Here is an 18,008-nt window from a genome sequence, read left to right as displayed (position 1 = left end):
ACCACAATAGAGCGCGGCGGGGCACCCGCGGGTGGCTTTGGAGCGAGGGCGCGATGTGCGCGTTCTATTCCCAGGTCGCTCTCTCGGTCCAGATCGAGGTCATCTCCCAGTTCGGACTTTATAATGTTTGTAACAAACGCCGCTGTGGAAGTGCCCTCTGCTTCCTCCGGAACGCCATAGATTCTGATATTGTTGCGCCTCGAGCGCCCTTCCAAATCAGACACTTTATCTTGCAGCACTCGCTGGTTTCTCAGCAGCTGGGTGAGAGCTTCCTTAACACCGATATCCCAGCGCTCCATGTCGGCCATACCTTCCTCGATCCCTCCGACGCGTTCCGCTATACCTTGCATCTGGCCCGTGATTTCTTGTATTTTCCCGTTTAACTCAGATTTAAGTTCGCCCATCTGTTTTTTAATGTCCTCATGAAAACATTCGCGGAGGTCGGAAAGATCTGTTTTTAATTCCGCACGGAGTGCCGCCATCCCCGCTGTCAGAACTTCACTCATCACCTCTCTGATCGAGTCCAAAGTTTCGTTTTCTCCGCTGCCTCCATCTTGTCCTTTTGAGGCCATGCTGTTCGAAGCTTCTTTCTCGGATTCTCGCTCGGGGTTGCTTCGCAGCTCGTATCCCACTCTCCTATTTTTGTCCCCACTCATTATTTTGTCAATCTAACTTAGTTTAACTGAATTATAGTTCTTGAATTGGGGGAATTAAAGGCTGACACCGGAGCTCTAAAACTAAGCTGCCATCTCGTCTAGCGCGCCACCGGAAGTCCCAGCATACTTATTTTTAAAGCTGAGTTTAAACTGAGTGTCCTGGCCGTAACTGTCACTCAGCACATTTTAGCGGTAATGCTAGTGCCGTTACGGCTTAAAACATGTTTACTGAAGAAAAACTGAAGTATATAGGTAAGTTTTCTTTGTTTTTTAGATAAATACGTAATTGTAATGAGTTTTTAGTTGTTTATATCCTTTCTGTGGACTCTCTGGCTCTCTTTAGCTGTTTGCATTCATTTATTTGATGTAACGGCGGCTCTGGTACTGCTAGGAATCCTTCCAAAAAATATACATATTTTAACAAACACTACTTAAGAAGCGTCATACGTAAAACATAGCAAAAATATAAGTCAACCAATGTACTGAAGCAATGTTTATCTCTGTCTGAATTGACTTGTTTGTACACACTGATTTGATTTTACATTAATTCAACGTTATGGTTTTATATGCATGGTTTTTATGTATGTATGTTTTTACTTACATTAAATATGTACATCCTGTTTATATTCTATAGCCTCCAGTGGTCTTGCAGAAAATAAAAGGAACATTTAAACTATAATTATTATTACTAGTGGAAAGCACCTTTCACCTAAAAGCAATAATGTGAGTGTTGATTCAATGTCAGAATTGTAACATTAACTGATGCCTATTAGGGAATGTTAAATAAAGGTTATTTTAAGGATGTTATTTTCTGCCATTAAAATTAAAAAATGTAATACAACCAAAAACTTGACATTTTCATGCACCCACAGGAAAATTAAATTTTATACTTAAAACAGAGTATCCTTTTGAATTTACACACAAGCCACATACATTAAGACGCGTTTCACTAAAACTTAATAATTAATATTAATTGATAACATAAGTAGGTTGTTAAGGCACCAGAGCTTTGATAAATCCCTATTCTTAAAATAAAACAGGCTCCGCCCCCTCACACCTGATTATCATCCCATTGATTAAAAACACCAGACTTTAATTTTACCTTTAAATTAACTGCTAATCCTACAATGTTTTAATATTACATATGTAATATTGGATCATTATATTTTTGTCTAATTTGTTAGACTTTGTTCTTTTTATCTTCTTCTAAGACGTCTTTTAGAAAATATTTATTAAGAGTTCACAACTTCCAAGCACCACTGAACAAACACACATTTGTTCAGTTTATGCACTATAAATTTTAGAACTGTGGACACGGAGATTGGTAGTCTGTTTCAGTTTGAGTTTATTTTTTCACGCTCTTAATTCTCCATTTCCAAGTGTCATGCCAATATAACTTTCTGTTGTGATGTGCTTCCTCTCTACACATCATAAAACTACTTGCAGGTTACAGTAAGCTTTTTCTACAATACAGGAACTTAAGGTTTATTTGAAGAAGTGACCCCAGGCTACGCACTGAGTGGCAGTTATTTCTGTCCTGCCATCTTTGAGCAAACTGCAATTGTGAAGAGCCATTCGACTGGACGCAATCTGGATGCCCCGGCGTGGATGTCAGTCAAAGAGTTTATTGAAGTGAAAAGACATGGAGCGTGACAGCAGCCGAAGATTTTCACATGGCTAAAGTCCCATTCTGCTCTTTCGCACTGAAGACGGCAAAACGAGATAGATAAGCAAGGGGAGCTTTCAGGTCACTCAGATGGCAGGCTTGTCTTCAAGACACTGGGAACTCTGGGAATAAGCAATGAACAGGATAAACTGAAGACTGGCCCACAATCTGTGCTACTTGAAGGCACCCTGTAAACCAATGCCACACTTTTGAATTCTTGAAGATGCCTTTCCAAGAAGAGTTCCTAAATGCTTATGTGGAGAAGCTTAGCATTGCATAATGTACCAAAACAACACTGAACAACAGTTATGTTTTCATACTTTAACAACTACTTCTGACCACCTTCTTGTTTCTACATACATGGTTCATTCTTTCAGCTACACTGAGCATATAGAAGCACTTTGTAGTTTTGTAATAAGAAACTGACTTCCATCTGCATAGTTTATTATCTTATTTTACCCTGTTCTCACCTACAGTTCCACCACAGAGCAGGTATTATCTGGGTGGTAGATCATTCTCAGTTTTTAAGACAATAGTCCACCAACCAGAAATATCCAGCCCACAGCCACATAATACCTGCTAGGTGGTGGAACAGGGTGGAAATTACAATGTATGCAGAAAAAGGGCTCCATATGTTGAGGAGAGCTGATAAAATGGAAAGTGAGATTAGAAAGGAGGAGGTGGTCAACAGTGTTGCAACATTACTATGATAGAAAAGGGGAATTTCTGTAATTCCTAACTCACAGTTTCAGTACATTAAGCTTTGCAAAGCTTTTTATCATCTTGTTAAGCACAGGTGGCATGGCTGAACTATAGCAAAGCCTAAAAAGACAGTATTCAATTAAAACTAACATTATATGAAAAAGGTTTTTTTTGGGGGGGATAAACACACATCTGACTTCTCAAATTAAGAGTGCTGATTAAGGATCACTTTCTTACATTTGCTTTCTTACCCACTGTGCCCAGCTAAATGCTGCCTAAAGATATTTCCTGCTGGGAATAGAGTGCCTACAGAGATAGGCTGGAGCTGCAGGATTTGCAGTGAGGCAAGCTTTCTCCTGCTGAGCGCGAAAAGGTGAAAGCAATCAAACTTTACTGTTCAATTCAACCGCGAGTTTGTACCCGATCCAGACTCCATATCTTGGTAATTTCACCATGAATATGATTACACTGCCAGCATGGAACTCAACGCAGGTATGCACTCTTACCCTGAGATGTCTGATAACCCTGAAATTTCTGTGAGAAGTGGCAACCAGCTTTATCGAAGACTAGCAGTCCCCCACACAAGCAACAACATTCAGAAATTAGAACCAGAACGCACACATAAAATGATAGCAACAAGCATCTCAAAATAGTTGCGCAATTCATACTGCATCCAGGAATGCCCTTACAACACGCCATACTGAGTGAGGTTTATACTGAAAGAGTCAGAGGGTCAAAATTGAAGTTGGCTGAATATCAAAGCTGGTACTACACAGTTGAGTTTTTCTCCAGTGCTTACATTTGTGAGATTACACTGTAACAAACCTGATCATCCACAGGTTCTCTTCACCCAAAACTTCATGTGTCATGAATCAATGGTCATTGGTACTGGAGTATTCTAAAAAAAATCAAATCTAGTATTGCGCATTACATGTTTAATATAACATGTTTAATGAATGTCTAATTAAGGCCTTACATTGAAATAAAAAAACAGAAAACCCTATCACATATAGATGTGGAGTACAGAAATGGGTGCACATTTCAGTGAGCTAGAGTTTGTCGATTTTGGAATGGCATCATCTTCCCTCTGTGGTCTTGTGGCGGTGTTGATCTGGATGGTGGTAGCCCTGCTTCTCCTCTGCCTTCGCTGTGATTACCGGATGGCTATGAGGCCAACGTCTATCAGTTTCTGAATCTTCTGAGCAATTACTGGGTTCTTCAGGTGACTGAGGAGAGGGAGGAACAGAAGGTAGACTGTTTAGCACACTTTAGCACTTAAACTATATACGTATATGCTTGCAAGTCAACAAAAACAGACCCAAATAAGAGATGTGGGCAGCTACTGCTTAGTGCTAGTAATGTGGATTTTGTTAATCAAACAACACAAAATGCAACCCTACTTGACTATATGTAAAACCAATTCATTTCACTCAAAAGACACACATGGTGGGACAGTGAGCACACATGCCTGGAGCAGTGGGCAGCCATTGCTACAGCTTGGGAGCAGTGAGGGTAACCAGGTTATCAAACCCACAACCGCACTACCACTTAAACCACCACTACTGTCAACTGAAAATTTTGCAAGAGTGCTCAAATACAATCTAACATGTTAGCCCTCTAGTCACTAGTCACCTAACCAGAGTTGGGTTTTAATTACTCTCATAAGAGTTATTATTCCCAGCGTTTACAGTCAACTTGCTCATTCAGGCAAGTGGACTGAAATTTCACCATCCCAAAAAGCATCTTAAACACACTTTTTAAAAAAACAAATAAGCACTATTAATTCATTAAGTGGAAATAAATGATATTGCAATTACAGTACTATTACATTTTTAATATTGTTACCATTACTTACTTAGTTATGTAGGTATTTTTATACTTAAATATCTGGAATACCGAAGTTCTATGCACCAGTTTTCTTTTACCATAGCTAGCATTTAGCTTTTTATATACAAGTTTGTTTTCTACCCTATTACTATTTTTCTATTGTTACGATATAAACATGTTTGCAAGAAATCAAGCTTTTGTTACCTGTGATTATATTAGCACACAGCATACATAGGTCAGGTCTATGGGCTGAGCATCTGAGACTGCCTTCTACCCAGTCTTCTTATTGTACACTGTACTGTACACTAATGTACTTAATGGTGAAAACAACATCTGTGAGCTGGGGAGTGGCAGTGTATATCTTACTCGCTAAGGGCCTGGGGGTCTTTCTGCATCTGCTCCAAGATCATGCGCATGGCAGGGTCAGACATGATCTGTTGCACCTCCGGATCAGCCATGGCCCTCCGCTTTACATCCTCTGGGCTGTCGTTCCGCACTGCCTGACTCACCATGCAGCGCTGCATCCCCTCTGTGGCCTCCTGTACAAACAAAACACACAAGGGTGAGTACATGTGGGAAAAGACAAAGCACCAGAACAACAGCAGCAGTAGTATAATAATCATCAACAAGCTACAAAGAGCACAAGGATTCCAACATTCTGCAAGAACTCTGGATAGAGATTAACTGGAAATTAAGGGAAATTAACTGGAACATTCAGAACCACTAATCAGCATCTTTAGGTCTGTTTGCCTTTTCTTAGTATCTGTGAATATCTATCCATTTTGATAACTTAAGTCATTTAACATACAGCTCTGGAAAAAAATGAGAGCACTTCAGTTTCTGAATCAGTTTTTCTGATTTTGCTATTTATAGGTATATGTTTGAGTAAAATAAATATTGTTTTATTCTATAAATTACAGACAACATTTCTCCCAAATTCCAAACAAAAATATTGTCATTTAGAGCATTTATTTGCAGAAGATGAGAAATGGCTGAAATAACAAAAAAAGACGCAGAACTTTCAGACCTCATATAATGCAAAGAAAACAAGTTCATATTATAAAGAGTTCAGAAATCAATATTTGGTGGAATAACTCTGGTTTTCAATCACAGTTTTCATGCATCTTGGCATGTTCTCCTCCACCAGCCTTACACACTGCTTTTGTATAACTTGCCACTCCTGGTGCAAAAAATCAAGCAGTTCAGCTTGATTATATTCCAGAGGTTTTCAATTTGGTAAATTCAAAGAAACTCATCAATTTTAAGTGCTCTCATTTTTTTCCCTGAGCTGTATAACGTTTCCATGTTTTCAAGTTATCCTATGGTTTGCATTAATACCATAACATTGTCATGCAAAGCAAAATAAAAGAAAAAGCAGAATTAAATGTATTGCTGTTAATTAGTGCTGCATACCTTGGAGTTGGAATCCAGCTCCAGAGCTTTCTGGTAGGCATCCATGGCTTTGGAAAAGTCCTTCATTGCCTCCAGTGCTGCTGCCTTGCGTGTGTATCCTTTAACTACATAGGAACCATTGAAGCGGTAAGTGAAAGAACCTTGACGGTTAAAACATCATTAAGAACACCAGAATATTGCTAAGCACTTACTGAATGCAGGGTCTAGATTGATGCACTCCTCACAGTCCTATAAGACAGACAAAAAACAAATGACCTTCAATATGCGCAAACGTACAACGGGAGAGCTAACTGAGGAGAGAAAAAGCTGAGCATGAATGCGTGGGTCTCAGTACCTTAAGTGCCAGCTGGAACTCCAGTAGTTTGGTGTAGCAGGCTGCTCTGTTGCTGAAGAGCTTGGCGTCATTGGGGTTCCTCTTGATGGCCTCTGTGTAGTGCTTCATAGCTACAGGATAATCACCTACACACACACAAACATAGAGTTAAGAGGTTGAATCAGCTTAACCTGCTTGATTTGGAACTGGAATGGTGATGTATGAAACTGGATCGTAGACTCAATCTAATCACCCCTACCTTTCTGGAAGGCTTCATTGCCTTTGTTTTTCTCCTCTAGTGCCAAGTCTGGGTTGATGTAGGCCAGTTTTTCCTGCTCCTTTACTATCTTCTCTGCCTGTAAAGGGGCAGAGATCAGATCTTGTACTGCATGACTGCACAAACACACTTTTCCCCTTATAAAGATGTATCTAGTGCAGGATTAGGATAAGATAAGAATCCTAGACGAACCAAAACAGCCACAAATGTTGGTGTCTTTCCTGCAATAAAACACCAAATCTAGCAAAACAGTCTTCCCAGTTTTAAATCAGAAGTTGTATTTATTTATTCATGCAGTGGTGCTTCAGAACAAGAAATAAGTGGCAGCGATGCACGTACATGACCTTTCTGGTTGATTTAATATGATATATACTATAATTAACATCTTAATGTATAAAAAAATGCATTGTATTATTATGTAATACGAAGAACCAGTAAATACAGTAAGCAGTAGGATACAGGGGTTAGGATACTAAATACTGCAATACTATAAAGCAAGACGATGCACTGATTTTTTTAAAAATCCAATGAAACCCCATGACACAGCTAAATATTTTTAGATCCTGTTAAGTATTTTTCACAATACAGCTCTGGAAAAAATAAGAGACCACTGAAGAATGATGAGTTTCTTTGATTTTACCTAACTGAAAACCTCTGAAATATAATCAAGAGGAAGATGGATGATCACAAGCCATCAAACCAAGCTGAACTGCTTGAATTTTTGCACCAGGAGTGGCATAAAGTTATCCAAAAGCAGTGTGTAAGACTGGTGGAGGAGAACATGCCAAGATGCATGAAAACTTTGATTAAAAACCAGGGTTATTCCACCAAATATTGACTTCTAAACTTTTTATAAATATTAACTTTTTCTTCGCATTATTTGAGGTCTGAAAGCTCTGCATCTATTTTTGTTATTTCAGCAATTCAAAGAATAAAACAACATTGTTAATTTAACTAAAACATACCTATAAATAGCAAAATCAGATAAACTGATTCAGAAACTGAAGTGGTCTCATTTTTTCCAGAGCTGTATATTTGTATCAAATATTGTATCTAAACAACTACTAATTATTTACTACAATCATCAACATGAATAACAATTAAATCACTACTACTATTAAGTGCACACCTGTAAGGAAGCAAAATACAAAATCTCAAGGTTCATGAAAAGTACATTTTGTACTCGGAACATAATGAGCTGCCTATCGCCTCCTCAAACTCCTCCACGGAAAACCTACCTGCTGGCACTTTTTCAGCACCTCAGGAGTGCGGTGTTCTGTCAGACTTTTGTTAAAGAACTGAATGGCTTCCTTATACTGATCCTGCTTGAAGTAGGAGTTGCCAATCCTGGCGTAGGCCCTGAAAAACACCAGAGAACAAATTAAAATTAATGTTTCTATTGAGCTCCCACAAACTGTGATAATCAGGTATGAGAGGAACACAAATATTCCGCCATACACTCTCAGTTAAACAAACCCACACACTTACTTGGCAATTTGTCTGTAGTCCTCACGATTTTCACGTCCCACTTCAATGGCTTTCTCACAAGATTCTCTACACTTGTCAAACTCTCCTTTCTCAAAGAACACAGCTGGAAAAAAAATGATGACAATAAAATAGAGAACACAACAACTGAAGCTGAAACAGAAGGTCAGAAAGTTTAGACCGTGCAATTCAAATTTCCTTTGACATTTATTAAAATATGTATTAAAAAAAACTTGCACTCCATTTCAAGGACACACTTAATCTAAATACAAAACATATTACTGTAAAAGACAGTGAGCTGTTTTCTAAGTGACAATCATTTGTTTACTAAACAATCAGGTTGCTAAAATTCAGTAAAGCATCTTTTATAAACTTGTTTTCACTAAAGCAATGTACAGTCAACAAAACAGCCAGTAAGTGTACAAGTTGCTGAAGTGCATCCTTACTCATAGTTAATGCAAACATCAATAGCATTGTGGACAAAGTGTTACAGAATGATGGCAAGGACAAAAGAGGAATCAGATAGTGACACTGGATATGATGTTTTATGCCTGGGTAATGGAATGATTTATAAAAAATAAAAATAAAAAATAAAAAAAACTGCTACTTCAGTGGATGGGGGGCATGTAAAGGCTGTGTGGCACATTTGTGAACAAAATGCCTTGTGACAGCAATGTTGTTCTATATTCTTTAATTCCTATTTTTATAAATGTGGAATACTAAAAGTAAGAGCCAGTTATAGCAGAGTTTCCAAATGTAGATTTTCTATTTTTACTTACTTTATATACCATCTTAAAAAATAAATATTTTTGTATTTAACTTTACCTTAGCAATAAAACAATATTTTATTGTATGATAAAAAATTCTTCTTGAATTGACAATATACTTTAAGCATATTGAAGAGATGATCAATTCTTACAGAACACTGCTCTAACTGCACATTTAATTATAGTGTAACCATATTTTTTGCGCACCTAAAATCCTTTAAATTTCCCAAAAATCAACAGTGATGAGTATGAATTTTATCAGTCAGATTGTAAAGAGGAGTAAAGCCACTCTGCTGAAGTACAGCTTTATAAAGGATTTTAGTTTAGTTTCTCCAGCACAGAGACTCAAGACTGGAGCAGTATTAGCATTAGCTGCTAACCACGCTAAGCTCTAGCTTGCCATACAGAGGTGAGTATATCGGCCCATAGCCCGCTGAAAAGCACGGCTAGCACTGCTGGAGCAGCATTAGTTTACCATGTTAAAACAAGCTACGTGGGACGAACCGCTAGCTAATATCGCCCGGCTTACCAGAACACTCAGGGTTCCGCAGTGTAGCGCTGACTGGCCAGCCTAAGTGGCAATCTGGAAATCTAAGCTTACTGTAGATAAACAGAAGCACTTTACTCACCTAAATAGTTTCCAGGAGAGAAATCTGTGTAAATTAACATTGAGTGCTGATTTAACTTTTAAAATAATGCGCCTTCTAAGCTGGTGCACCTTGTGTATGAAAATAGATGTTTGATAGTGAACCTTATAATCCGGTGCACCTTATAGTGCGAAAAATAGGTAGTCTAGTTTAATTAGATGAAGGACAGGATAATTTGAATAGACTTTACTGTAGTCAGTATGAGTTGCTACTATTAATGCATTTTGACAATTACAATACATTTTATTTGTACTATTCAAGTTACAAAAGTTATAAGACTGCAAATACTTACTAAGCTAATTTAACAGATTTCTGGCTATAACCAATCAAAATTAATGTGCGGGAGGTACAGCCAAATGTGCATAAAGGAACATAAAGCTCAACCCAAATAAATGGTTTGCAATTGGAAGGCACCATATGCCTAATTAAGCTAAACATGGCTCTACGATCTCAAAAAAAGCTTAGTGTACACATTGCTAAGTAACACCAGGTAATAACAAAATTGCAAGGTGCCTTCTACTACTAATACATAATCAAATGTACACAACACAAGCTGTCGTTTTAAGCTCTGTACTGCTCAGAACTGAGACATTTTGCTAAAGACTTCAATTAGGAAGGTTACATAATGAAATATTTATGCTTCGCCTGCTGGGATGGAAAAACAGGCAGTTTGTCTGACCGTATAACTGCAATAACAAGCAGCTTGAGGGGGCTGAGAGAAATACTAAAGGTACACACAAACTGCTCCTGCGACATATGGTGTGTGTGTGTTTGTTCACTCTGTAAGGGTGTATGTTCAGAAGACAGTGCGAGTGTAAATGGGCACATTTGCGTTTAATATGCATACCGGCCTGATTTGACAGATAGGTCATGTTGGTGGGGTCATGCTTAAACGCCTCTTCATAGTGTTTGAGGGCAGTGGCAAAGTCCTTCTTTTTGTAAGCTGCATTGCCAAGCTCCTTCTCCTTCAGTGCCTGCAAGCAAAAGCAAAACTGTCAGTCATGCATCATATAAACCACAAATGAGGCAGATTGAAATCAATAATGCCTGAACTAAAGATCCTTTGGTGCAGTTTAATTAAAGAGCCAAGAAATGTTCTTTTTTTATTAGAAAAGAGGATGTATATAAGGATGTCAGGTAGCAGCAACAATCAGAAAGCTAAAGGAATTATGTGATGAAGTGATTGATTTGTGAGCACTAGGTAAGAAGATCTTCTCAGCTGTATTTTCACTTTTAGCACTATAGTGGTAGCTGGTGTAGGAATGTGTTTCATAGCATTTTTAAACATGGTTAACCTTGAGAAACAATGAACTGAACAGTCCTAAAGCTCTGTACGAAAATGCATTACCAAGCTTCTGTGGAAACGTTAATGTGGCTATAGTGATCAATACTGGCTAAAAAAAAATCTATAAGGTTCCTCTGTAACGGTCAAAACTCAATCAAAAAAAAAAGGAAAAGAAAACAGAAAAAGGAAAAGAAAACAGAAAAAGGTGGCTTACGTACCATTCATTGAAACTGAGTGTGTAGCCTATATGTACTTTAGATTGATACAACATAGGTTTTTATATCCAAAAAGAAGTAGAGTACAGATAAGAGCTCCAGTTTTGTAACATGGAATAAATAACATGTATTATTACTTTTAACTCTTAACAATATTTTAAATAAATTGTACCAATCTCTTGTTCTCTGGCAAGTCTTCCTCTTTGGGAGGAGGCGGAGCTGTCTCTTTAGGTTTAGGTGGAGGTGGTGGAGTTGGCTCCTCCTCTTCATCCATGCCAACGAGGTCCAGCCCCAGTAACACTGAGAGAGTAGTCATCACACGTGGATCCTGCAACCTCCTATACAGAGCAAGAGAGAAGATGAAGAAAAAATTAACATGATTGTCAAACACACAGACAAAATAAAAAAAAAAGAAATGGGAGTGCTGGAGACGATTAAAAGGCGTGGGTGGAAATAGAAGAGATAAATTGAGAGCAAACAGATGAACCACAAGGACTCTCAAACTGGAGGAGTAGAAAGAAAAGAGACAAAATAGATAAGCACAGAAGAACTAAAGCATAGGATTGCAGGATTTACAGACAAGTATGCAGACAGCAGTGTGCATGAGTAGCAAAAGTGAAACAGGAGTGACAGAACTCATTGAAAGAGTTCTCTCTCTTTCTAGAATAACAAGTGAGACTGATAACAGCATTATTGAGAGAACGGCTTCAGAATGAAGAGCACTTACGTGCCGAGTTCAGACGGCTTAGTGCGCAGCTGCTCCAGCAGCTCTCTGTAACTGGGGTCAGTCAGCAGTGCCCGTGTCCGAGGGTCCCCCTCCAATTTCTCATATAAGTTGGGGATTGCAAATGGGTTCATCATCTTCTTGTCTGAAGTGAGAAAGAAAAGGAGGTAAACATTTGTGGGGGATGCACATGACCTTTAGTGTGAGTTGTAAACATACTGAAACTGCTGTACTAAAAATAAATAAAGCTCTGGAAAAACTGCAACTTATTTGACTGCAGTGGTGTGATGGAATTTTAAACGTCCCAAATTATAAGAGTAGAAAGATCATAAAATGAGGGATATTGGGAAAGAAAAAAAAAAAAAACTGACATTGTGATACTCTGATTCTTTGTCATAAAAAAATAAAAATGCAATCATTAGTCAATGATCAAACATGTCAAACAATTCAATAATTAAATAATGCCCTAATGCCTATTACACATATTTTAAAAAGTATTAAATAAATATTAATCTAAAAATCAGCTGTATAACAGAAACCTGGTAAAGTAAAGAATTTGCATTTTCACAGTGCAAAAAAGACCAGATCATTGAGTTCTTAGATTATTACACCTGTAACACTTTCTATAAGAGAGTCCATACCTGATAGTCGGGCCTCAATATTCTGAAGCCCCTCTTTCAGTTGCTGATTGGATGGCTCATGTCTGATACCCTCCTGATAGGTTGCTTTGGCATCCTCAAATTTCCCCAGAAACTCCAAAGCTGCTGCCTTCCGTGAGTAACCCTGAAATTAATCCAAAAAGAGTTTTAAATTCCCTTTCTGTTAAAAGCATCTATTTTGAGTGAGGGAACAGCGACTATATATTAAATAAATCATGCTTTTATTTCTGCTCTGTGCTTAACTTTTTAATGAATTATGGAAGTTTTAAATCATTTGAGACTAATGCTTCTGCTACTACTGTCAGTATTCAGGCACTGTAGAGTCTGGCTGAACACTGAGGTGAAACATCCTTCTCTGAATGAATATCAGAAGAAAAATGTTCCAAACTCTCAACATTTTGTTCTGTTATCCTTTTATCTCCCAAATGAAGCTGTATCTTCACCATTTTTGTGGCAACACACTTTTGACTCTGAACTGCCCTCTAGAGGATGTATTGATTAACATTCATCCCAATGCAAAACATAAAACTAAGGGAATACAAATTAGTCTTAATATTCCTACATTCATACCAAAATAATGCCACCATATCAGCTACATAAAATATCTACTATTCAATCCTACAGTAACCTCACTTGACAAAGTCAGGTGACTGTTTTTGTTTGGAAATTTCTGACCTAAAAATGTTTGAATTCATAGTGACTGTAGATTTTACTTGTTTGCCAGCCACCACCCCCCTCTTCGGAGGACCATTAAGACTTTATTGGTATTAAAAAAAACTTCTGGTAACTGAGGTCACTGTGAAGAGGGAGGACATAACAATGTGTATATATACAAAATAAACCAAATAGAAAATAAAAATAGAGGGGAAGAGAAGAGAGAGAGAGAGAAAATAAAAAGAGACAGAGAGAGAGAGAAAAAAGAGATTAACTCTTTTAAACCTGGTGACTAAAATACTTTGTTCCAATACTTTTATCCACCAAATGTACCTAAAAGTTCAATCAGCAAATTAAACACATTTCCTATTTGTGCAAACTGCACAGGATATACCATAAAACACTCCTGTGGTGCTCCAAACTGTTATCGGTTTGCAAAATCAACAAAAAAGTCTCAAAATACAGCTTCTTTATTTCTGTGGATATGTCCCACATATTATTCATGAACCATCTACAGAAGCAATAAGGGCAACCGACCATATAGCAACTTAGCTATAAAAGCTAAAACATAGAGTCAACGGTCTTGTGCTGTGCATCCATCAATATTTCAGCATATGGCTGACCCAGCCGATCTGAAGAAGAGGGGAAATAAAAGACAAAAAAAAGCAAGAATTTTATTCACCTTGCCCCAGTCTGGCTTGATTTTAATGGTCTGGCAGGCATCTTTCAGGGCATTATCGTAGTCACCCTTTTTGGCGTAGGCAGCAGAGCGGTTGCTGAAAAGGACATGGTTGGATGGGTCTAAAACCAGGGCTTCCGTGTAGCAACGAACGGCTTCATCAATGTTTCCAGCGCTCAGCGCCTTATTGCCCTGGTCTTTTAGCTGAGATACCTGGGAGGGAAAAAGAGCATAGTAATGGGTAAACCTTTTAAAAAACATTCAATTCTATACTTTATTAGGACACTGACTGATTTGATTAAGTGATTAACTGCCCAGATTCTTACTTAAAAGATAAGAACTTTCAGTACTGCTTAGAGATGGTTTAAAAACAGAATGAGAAACAGAAAAGAAATAAAAAAACAGCAGAATTTAAGTATTAGGGCAACAGAAACACACAGCTTGTCCCGCACTCAACCAGAACTCCATGTACATTACAACATGAAGCAGGTGGAAGATGCTGAGACTCTTTTGCACTGCAATTTAAACAGGCCAGCCACTAGAAGTATCTGCCCGTAGACCTTACAGTGCTTGACCCACTATTTTTTTTTTTTAAAGACACACTTAACATTTACATTAATGGCATTTGGCTTATATTACAGCATGTTATGTGACCAATGACTCATGGCAAGGCAAGGTGTGTTGGCATAATTATTTGTGCACACACGGCTTATTTTTTCCTTGTAGAAAAGTACAGCCAATAGAATAGAAGTCTCTAGAGAAGAAACATGAACCTACTGGCACCATGCCTTATATCAGGCACGGGCAAGAGGGGTATAAAGCATCCCTCCATTAAACTGTGATTTCTGGAATCATGATGCTCAATCCTGTAATTTTGGATGACCTCCTTAACCAAACAAGTATTGTCAATAAATGGCAATTAAAAGACAATTACTCTTACAAAGTCAGAAAAAACTCTTTAATACTCTTGATTTTGAAACAGCAATGGATGGAAAGTGTCCCAGTACTTCTGTCCACACAGTTTCTTTTTATTTGTGACATTTCAGGTATTCATATATACACTCATTCTTATGTAACTAAGAAGAGCTACCTACGAGTGAGAGAGAGAACAACTCACTTAGCACAACAGTGGTTAGATAATAAAGCATCGCCCAACTTTACACACAAAAAAGCTCTTCTTCACACTAATGGTTTATAGGGTAAGCTGCAGCACCACATCATCTCAGAACTGCGCATCAGGTACAGATTTAAGATTGTAGATCATACAATGTGTAAAGGTAACTTTTAATCTTCATAGATTTTAGATCTTCATAGAAAAGCTAAAATGGGTAAGTCTGGAGCAGCATGCCATCACTATACCACCAGATTACAAATAGCAAACATTGTCCACAAGAGTATAAACCCCAGGCATTGGGCTGTGGATCAGCAGAACAGCATTCTACATTTGAGAAGAGTTACAGCAGTGTTTGGGACCCAGACCTACTAAATCACACATAATGAGCTGACCACACTAATACTTTTGTGGCTGAATGCAATCCAATCCTCACAGGAATGTGATCTACTGCACAATCTAAGTAAAGGCTTCTGCTGCAACAAATAGTGAAAAAATTCTTATTAATACCACTGATTTTCAAATGCTTACTGGTGGTGGTCAAAAATCAGAGTGGTCAGAGTCAGCTGCCACACCACACAGACCTGCTCTTAGCTAAGTGTCACAAATGTCACTGACAGACAACCACTGACAGCAGTCACAGCAGCTGATCTACAGGCTGGAGAGTAACACCTACAGTCTTCACAACTCATGACAAAGACTTGTCTATGTGGTTAAAGACTAATAATACTACATACGCTCAAACTGTTCTTACTATTCTTAAAACCTTACAACACTGATACCAGACTGCTCAACACTAAGGATGTGTCCCAACTACATACTAATAATACTATAAAAATATATATATCTTGGGCTATACATTGTTTTGACATTCCTTATTTAAAAAATATGAGTTTGTATTAGCACTTAATATGCAATTGGGATAAAAATATTGCCCATACAAGGACACTACTAACTATAACAAAATCTTCATACTCAAAAACTAGTTACTAGTGCCTAGTATTAGGGATGAACAATTGTATCAACTTTACATTGGTTTCAGTCATTTCCTCTTCTTTTTTCCCTTTTTTTAGAGGATCGATATCATATATCTTGCTATCTGACATTCTCAGGACAGAAACAAATCAAGAGGCGAAAAAGCAGAAGGTGGAGAAGCTAACCAACACCAGCAGAAGACATGGCTGTCCAAACCATCACTGATTGTGGAAACTTCACACTAGACCTCTGGCAGCTTGGACTGTGTGTCTCTCCACTTCTCCTCCAGACTCTGATCCCTTGATTTCCAAATTAAATGCTTAATTTACTGATGGGTCAGTGATGGTTTGGAGAGCCATGTCATCTGCTGGTGCTGGTCTTACATAACTCATGCTTCCCTCTGCTGACAGCTTTTATGGAGATGCGGATTTCATTTTCCAGCAGGACTTGGCACAGTAACTATATTGCTATGTGTTGCTAGTAAAGAAATAAATTATACCCTGTGTAAACTATCTGACATCGTCAGGACAGAAACAAATCAAGTGGAGGAAAAGTAGAAGGTGGAGAATTTAAACAGATAAAGTTAATTAATCAGCTAAACCTGGACTTCTGGTCAACTTCGTTTAGAAAAGTTAACAAGACTAGCAGGAATTAAGTGTTTTATCCACAGAAAACCATATAAAACGACTCTGTTTAGAGCTATACATTTATTATAGATATAGTTAGCTATGTTATATCAGAGCAACAGGGGACATTTATAAACTGTCGCAGTGCTTATGCACCTAACCTAGCTTACAGCTTCATCTCTGCAAAGCCTCCCCCGGCTAAGCTAAGCTAGGCTAAGCTAGGCACTTACAGCTAGCCTAGCGAACTAAGCTAATTGCTTAGTTACGCTGCTAATACGAGTCAGACAGCTGCGTTAACGAAACAACAGTGCCATAAAAATGAGCTACAGCACTGCCAAACATAAACTAGAGGAATAACTCCAATAACTGGCTTTTATTTTATTAGTCATGCTCATAAACTTAGCACCGGAGCTAACAATGAGCACCGCTGCAGCAGCGCCTGTCACACAGCAGCTAGCTTAGCTAATATTACCGCTAGCTCACCGGCTAATGTTAACTGCCGCTAACGAACTTAGCTGGGGTTTAACTGGCCAGCCCACTCACACCACGACACAATCCCCCCTCAGCTAACTGCAGAAACACGCAGTAAGTATATGCTGTTCCCCACAGAATATATATCTCCTATTTTCTCAGCAGGAATATAATTAATTCCCAGGCTGAAGTGGTACTTACTTTCTCCATGGTGTAACCATGAGGTTCCAGAAACTACTGTGAGACGACAGTGGAGACGCGCCGCCCACCGCTCAATATGACTATACCCCAGCATCTGGGTTGCCATGTCGCACTGAAATATCCCTCCGTGACTCACATATGTTGCATAATTGTCTGTTTTAAACAGACATGTATAATAATAAAACAAGTACAAGTGCTCTATTTAAAAGGTGACTTGATTAGAAGTTAAAGTGTTTTTAAGCTCCACACTTAGAAGTAGAAGTGCTAACTAGGGGTGGGCAATATTATATCCAAATACAATATATTGTGACACAGAAATATCATGATATTAAAAATCCATATCGTGATAATAGGGATGTTCTGTCTTAAAAGTAGTCCATTATTTACTGTGAAGCTTTAAGTGAATGTATTGTTTAATTGTTTTAGTTTGCAGTTTATATGCATGCACTAAATATTCTGCAATTTTTTTTGCTGCATTATATTATTTTATGCTATGTTATTTATTTTGCCACATTATGATTATACTGTTAAACTATTATAGTATATTCCTGAAATTAACGAATTATTTCTGTTTTCCTATATCGGCAAGTATATCGTTATCGCAAAAATACCCTGAAATATCGTGATATTATTTTAGAGCCATATCGCCCACCTA

General features: G+C 38.1%; 1 protein-coding gene across 1 annotated transcript; it reads right to left on the bottom strand.

Moving 5' to 3' along the window:
* Nucleotides 1-1,984: 1,984 nt before the first annotated feature.
* stip1 (stress-induced phosphoprotein 1) lies at nt 1,985-17,438 on the bottom strand. Its single transcript, XM_007253972.4, has 14 exons — nt 17,354-17,438; nt 13,973-14,182; nt 12,619-12,760; nt 11,981-12,122; nt 11,426-11,591; nt 10,601-10,727; nt 8,343-8,445; nt 8,093-8,213; nt 6,837-6,933; nt 6,599-6,723; nt 6,456-6,492; nt 6,265-6,368; nt 5,218-5,390; nt 1,985-4,250 (listed from the first exon to the last, which is right to left on the bottom strand). Exons 1-14 carry the CDS (start codon nt 17,360-17,362, stop codon nt 4,178-4,180), a joined length of 1,629 nt encoding a protein of 542 aa, XP_007254034.3. The 5' UTR covers nt 17,363-17,438; the 3' UTR covers nt 1,985-4,177.
* Between the last annotated feature and the right edge of the window lie 570 nt (nt 17,439-18,008).

Source organism: Astyanax mexicanus, chromosome 1 (assembly GCF_023375975.1).
Source record: "Astyanax mexicanus isolate ESR-SI-001 chromosome 1, AstMex3_surface, whole genome shotgun sequence".
Taxonomy (NCBI): domain Eukaryota; kingdom Metazoa; phylum Chordata; class Actinopteri; order Characiformes; family Acestrorhamphidae; genus Astyanax; species Astyanax mexicanus.
This window is presented reverse-complemented; position numbering and strand designations above follow the sequence as displayed.

Excerpts from the sequence above, each read along its gene's own strand:
- stip1 (XM_007253972.4), bottom strand. Across the intron at positions 10,728-11,425 it reads TGCCAGAGAACAAGAGATTG|GCACTGAAGGAGAAGGAGCT; the intron begins GTACAATTTATT and ends TTTTGCTTGCAG. Across the intron at positions 6,369-6,455 it reads CAATCTAGACCCTGCATTCA|TTAAAGGATACACACGCAAG; the intron begins GTAAGTGCTTAG and ends GTTCCTATGTAG.